Source organism: Bos javanicus, chromosome X (assembly GCF_032452875.1).
Source record: "Bos javanicus breed banteng chromosome X, ARS-OSU_banteng_1.0, whole genome shotgun sequence".
NCBI lineage: Eukaryota > Metazoa > Chordata > Mammalia > Artiodactyla > Bovidae > Bos > Bos javanicus.
In genome coordinates, this window is record NC_083897.1 from 134,184,604 (window position 1) to 134,190,603 (window position 6,000).

Sequence of the window (6,000 nt, forward strand, 5' to 3'; positions counted from 1 at the left end):
AAATTTAAATAACCACATGTGGTTAGTAGCTCCCATGTTGGCTCTGCAGCTCTAGATGTCAGGAAAGGCTGAAAACTACATTATCTCATAAATTCCTTGCAATGATTTAAAAGAATCTGCACTTCAAAAAGCTTGCACTTACACATTCCAAATCACAAGGGTGGGAAAAACTTAGGAAAGGTCTTTTCCATGGAATCAAAGAAGGATCACAGTACGGTGGAGCACATCAGTCCTTGGGATTTATTCTGTCAGCCCCCTTCTAGTGGAAATAAAACTGAGTAACAATACTGAAGCAGAAACAATATAACTTGAGCATATAATATAAATGCTATTAACCTTAAATTCAGCTTTATTCTTTGCACTTATGCTGGAAAAGAAAACACAAACTCTCCTTACCCTTTTCCTGTTAGGTTTAAAAATCCATTTACATAATACTGAGGCACCTAGTACAGATGGACATCTTGTAGGAAAGATCAGTATGTAAAAAATATATCCATCCTTCCCAACCATTCACCTATCTCTCCAATCATCTGTCTATCCATCTGCCTATCCACTCATCCTTCCATCCACCTGTCTTTCCATTCATCCATCTATCTACCCATCTACCCATTGTACCCCTTTGTGATTTGCTGACTCACAAAGAATAGATTTTCTCTCATTTGCCCAAATAATGAGAGCTTAATGGAGAGGAATAGAGAGGAAATAGGTGATGGAGTGACATGTTTTTAAGAGTATGCTTTCAGATGATTAATCATACTTAACACTCCTAATAGTATGTTGTTTACAAAGTCAAAGTAATGAATATATGAGAGACTAAAAAATGACAAATGACTAATGCTTCAAAACAGTAAGATGAAAGGCATCACGAGATAATTCATGTCTCAGATAATAAGCCTCATGTTTAGAAGAGGGTCAAAAATCTGGGCTAGAATGGTCTAACTTAGGGCTTTAAGATGAAGGCTTGAGCCAGAATCCAAGTGATGGGTAAGATGACAGATAAAAATCATGATCAAAATTTGGAAGGACCTTAGAAATAATCTAGCTCAAGCCTATTATACTAGAGATGATTCAACTAAGGTCAAAGAGATAAGAGACTTGGTTCAATTCCTTTATGTGGGTAGCAATGGCAGGAAACGAAAATGTAGGGTTCTTGATGCCCATTCAACTTTCATGCATCGCATGAGATGGGGAGAAGGGTCTTCTAATTAGGAAAGGAGAAAGCATTCTGGAGAATGGGAGTGACACAGCATGAGCAAGGAAGCAGAGCCAGGAACTTGTGGGTGTAATGACCATGTATGAGGATGTCAATATATGTGAGGAGGGGAAGACAGCATGGTCGGGGAGCAGGACCAATAGGGAAGGGCTTGAATATAAATCTGCAGTTGGTCAGTGGTGTGAAACGTAGAATCCTGGGACTGCCTTGAAGTCTCCCTTTCATGCCCCAGTATAAACATTTCCAGAAAAAATGCTTTGCTTTTCATATAAACAAAGACAAATTCACCTGGGGAGGGAAAGCTGAAGAAAGGTGGCTGGGATGAGTACTTGCGTATCTGGTCAACCCACAGTGGGCTGATAAGCATCCATCCTGAGTCAGGAGATTTACAATGGGAACTAAGAATCTGCATATTTTTAAGCTCCCCAGTGACTGCAATGATTACCAAGTTTGGAGGGTCTTCTGGTTCACCCTTTTACCAATCCATCAGATACAGTCTACCACTTTGGAAAACTCTTTGACAATATTTATGAAATACCTGCCCTCTATGATCCAGCAATTCCTCTCTCAGGCATATACTCACTTACGTTGCCCAACAGGCATGAATAAGAATACCCAGAGCAGGTTATTATCAACCCTGAACTGGAAACAATCCAATATCCATCAGTAGTAAAAAGAATAAATTAACTGAGGTATATTCATACAATGGAACACTACACAACAATTGAAAATAATAAACCATTGCTATCTGCACCAACGTGGATGACTATTCCTGACATAATGATAAGCATTAAGAAGTATGATTCTATTTACATAAGATTAAAGAACTGGCAAAAATAATACATGGTAATTTAACTCAGAATAATGATTGCCTCTCTTTGAGGGTGAGGATTAACTGTAAAGGGACATAAAATACACTCCTAGGGTGCTGCAATTGTTCTATATCTCTATTTGGGTGGTGGTTATATTGTTATATAGAATATGTGAAAAATACTGAGCTCTGTACTTGTTCAGTTTACTGTACAGATTGACCTTGTTGATAAGAAAAAATACAGGTATTGTGTGTGTGTGTATGTATATTTCCTTGCCAACCTTATGAGGTTGTTATAAAACTCCAATAGCTTTTCTTTTTTTCTTTTTTTATTGGAGTATAATTGCTTTACAATGCTGTATTAGTTTCTGCTGTACAATGAAGTGAATCAGCTGTACGTATACATATATTCCCTCCTTCTTGGACTTCCCTCCTTCCCCACCCTTCCAGGTTATCACTGAGTACTGAGCTGAGCTTCCTCTGCTTCATAGCAGGTGCCCACTACCTATCTGTTATACACATGGTAGTGCATATATGTCACTCCTAATCTCCCAATTCATCCCACCGTCCCCTTTCCCACCCTGTGTCTACATGTCTGTTCTCTCTGTCTCTGTCTCTATTCCTGCCCTGGAGATAGGTTCATCTGTACCATTTTTCTAGATTTCATATATATGTGTTAAAGATGAGATACATAGATAAGTACAGTCATACATTTTAACTAGCTCAATACTGATTCTTGTTGAAGTTGGTTACAAGCACTACTTGTGATACAGGCATTCTGTCAGTTTTTTTAAGCCTTAGCAAAACACAAAAAGTTAGTTATATGTAAGCTTACAAGTAATTTCTGAATTTGGAAAAGACATGCAATAACTGTTAACTTAATGGTGCAGCCCAGCTTTTGAGAGAGCCTTTCTGCTGATGGTGAATTTGGTCTGCTTTGAAACCCTGGAGAAGAGTTCCCTGCAGCTGTATCTTTTGTTGCACGCCCTCACTTTCCTCTCCCCCCATTCCCGATTCCACCCTAGGAAGACAGGAAACACTATCTGTAGCACTGCATTCACCAACCCAGAAACCAAAATCTCATCTCACTTCCTATCGTGAAAATGATCGTCATCCTGAGGTACCCTTGGCCACTGGTAACAAGCTACCTACCTGCTGCCACTCCACAGTTTGCCTGCCCTGGCCCAACAGTAAGACTGCCTGTGGTCATGAGGCCCTGGTGGGCACATGATCAGGGTTACAGCAAGCTGAGGATGTGTGGTGGGAAGTGAAAAACCCTGTCCAGTGGGTGCCATGTGTAAACCTCATTCCTGGGCTATTATTTTTCAGTCTGTGAAAAAGTTGTGGGTACTGAGCAGTGTACTTCAGGCAGCTAAGTATAAACACATGTCTCCAAATACTGATAACACTATCTTTATTTGTCCATTACTTCACAAAGCCACATCACCTGGGGACTGTTTGTTCCCCTACAAAGTGAGAATCCAGCCCCCCCATATGTATTAAAATGTGGGACATTTTCTTCAGGGTATACATTTTCAAGAGCTGCTTCTATGCCTTTCTCAGTACACTCTTACATCCCCATGTATCTTTAACACCACAACATACAGTAGACTTTAAAATAAAAATTGATTATTTCTGGTTCCTTGCACCAGTTTTTCTTAATTTGGCCATATGGTCAACTATGTGTCTGGAGCCTATCCATTACTGTGTCCAAGTTCTAGAGCCCAGAAGTATATAAGATATGTTCAGCAATTTATGTGAACCTGCAGATATTTCCTGACTGGTTATTTCAAGCAAGGTTTTTTTATGTGACAGACATCTGATAAATGCTTAAAGAATGAATATGAATGTTTAAGAATGGATAAATGTGAATTTTTAAGCACTATGTTCACACAAGAAATGCAGTTCACAAGTATGTATATTTCCCAGAATAAAACATTGTACTGGATTCCCTACCCACTCCCCCCACCCCCGAAAAAGCCCTAAAGGTATTACATATGGAAGTACATCAAAAAACATACTAAAATCTGAAATCAACCTTGAATGGAGCTTTCTCATGGAAAAAAAAAAAAATCCTAATAATGCTTGATTTCACTTAAGAGATATTTAGAAAAACCAGCACACAAACTGTTCAGTTCCAGAGAACCAAATACAACATCAGCTGTGAGAAACATTAAACTGTCTGAAGAGAATGGATTTCAAGGAAATGCTGCTTATTTTCTCCTCTTGGTTATTTCTGAAAGAATATTTAATGAAGAAATGCAGTGGGACTTTTCTGTTCTTTGAAGACTTTGCTTCCAAGCAACATTTGCCTGGGGTTTAAACTCTATTAGGTGTGATTTTTTTTTTTTTTTTCTCACCAGTCAATTAATTTTGCAGGGAACAAGAAGTTAGGAAGAGGCAAGGCTAAATCAATTGTCTCCAGAAAATGCACCTCAATCTTATTCTCAGAGATTTTTTTTCCCCCTTTCCCCTGCCATGCACTGACTTTTCTTTCTTAAACCAATATATCAAACTCAAGAAGTAATCCCTAGCATAGAAACATGCCCGGAAGGGAACTGGAGTTTGAGAAGAACTTCCCTGTGCAAACAGCCCCATATCTCCCAGTGTGGTAGCTCACCTACTGAGGCATCTACCACCCTTGGCGAGAATGTCACTGTCCTCCAGGACTTACCTGTCTGCTGAGAGGGCCGTGAGTGTGAAGACAGACACCCCTACTGAAGTAAGCTGGATAAAGGGGATCAGTTTGCAGCCAATTCTGCCAAACAGCCATTTGTCAGCCAGGTACCTGCTGGCATCCACAGGTGCACAGGTTACCAGGAGGAGCAGGTCTCCCAAAGCCAGGCTGGAGATGAACAGGTTCGGCACGTTTCTCATGGACTTCACAGTACAGAAGATCTTGATCAGGGTGATGTTGCCAACGAGGCCTATCAGAATGATGACTCCATAAATTGCAGGGATGACATAGAGGATCCCGGGGTGGAACCAGTCGTCATTCATGGGGAGCTCCACACTATGATTAGAAATGTTGCAGTGCACGAAATGGTCCACTTCCAAGTTCAGAAGCAAACAATCATTCAGAGCCATCCTCTGGATTCCTTCCCACCTAAAAAAGTGCCCTGAGATGCTGTTTCTTAACTTTTGACTTTGCAGTTGGGTAAAGATGAGGACAGAATCTATGCTGGGCTCTTTATCTTCTTGAATAAAAATATAGATACTGTGGCATTCAAAACTGCCTGGCACTATTTTGATGCTGGTGCTGCTCTGCTCTTTACATGACCAGTGTAATACATCTCTAAATTGAGTAAGTTAACAACAAAACAAACACAAAAACTCAGCCCCCAAAAGGCTTAGAATCAGACCCGCTCTGTACCAACACCTTTTACCTCTGGTCTAGTCCGAGTCTCCCTGGCTGTAGTTTACTAAGAACTTTGGGCCTGCTATTTTCACACGGCATTTGCTGTCTTTCCTGATATTTAGAACCTGAAGGTTTAAAGTGGGTAGAAAAAAACTGCACTGAGAAAGCCTCAAATACCATAGGCGGGAATGCTTTATACGTCACCATCTTCACCAGCAAACCGCAGCTCTGCTGAGCAGAGGCTCTGAAGAGGAACCAGGGCTACTTACAGACAGACAATGCCAGCCCCCTGCTGGACACTTCAATCACTGCCCGGATGCCTGCTCTGCCCAGATGAGACTCGCACAGCAGTCTGCGGGTCCTAGGCGACAACTTTAGCAGGTAAATTTGGGCTTCACTTTTCAGACGCAGCACTTCTGGTAGGTATTTCCTAAGTGTTGCCGGCACTATGCAAAGCACTGGAAATCCTTCTGATACTAGAAAGATTTTCCATATCCAGATTCACAGCCCATTCTCTCATCTTTTCCAATACATTAGAATATAACATGTTAAGGCTGCTATAAAATGAGGTCTGTCCCTGAATCAAACTGCACACAGATACGCAGGGCATCCACATGT

General features: G+C 40.8%; 1 protein-coding gene across 1 annotated transcript in view; it reads right to left on the reverse strand.

The window, feature by feature from the left end:
• Positions 1-5,638, reverse strand: part of GRPR (gastrin releasing peptide receptor) — a 38,338-nt gene extending 32,700 nt beyond the window's left edge. The window contains exon 1 of the mRNA XM_061408079.1: positions 4,699-5,638. Coding sequence (XP_061264063.1) covers positions 4,699-5,111 — 413 coding nt within the window. The 5' untranslated portion in view covers positions 5,112-5,638. The remainder of the gene's footprint in view (positions 1-4,698) is intronic.
• Between the last annotated feature and the right edge of the window lie 362 nt (positions 5,639-6,000).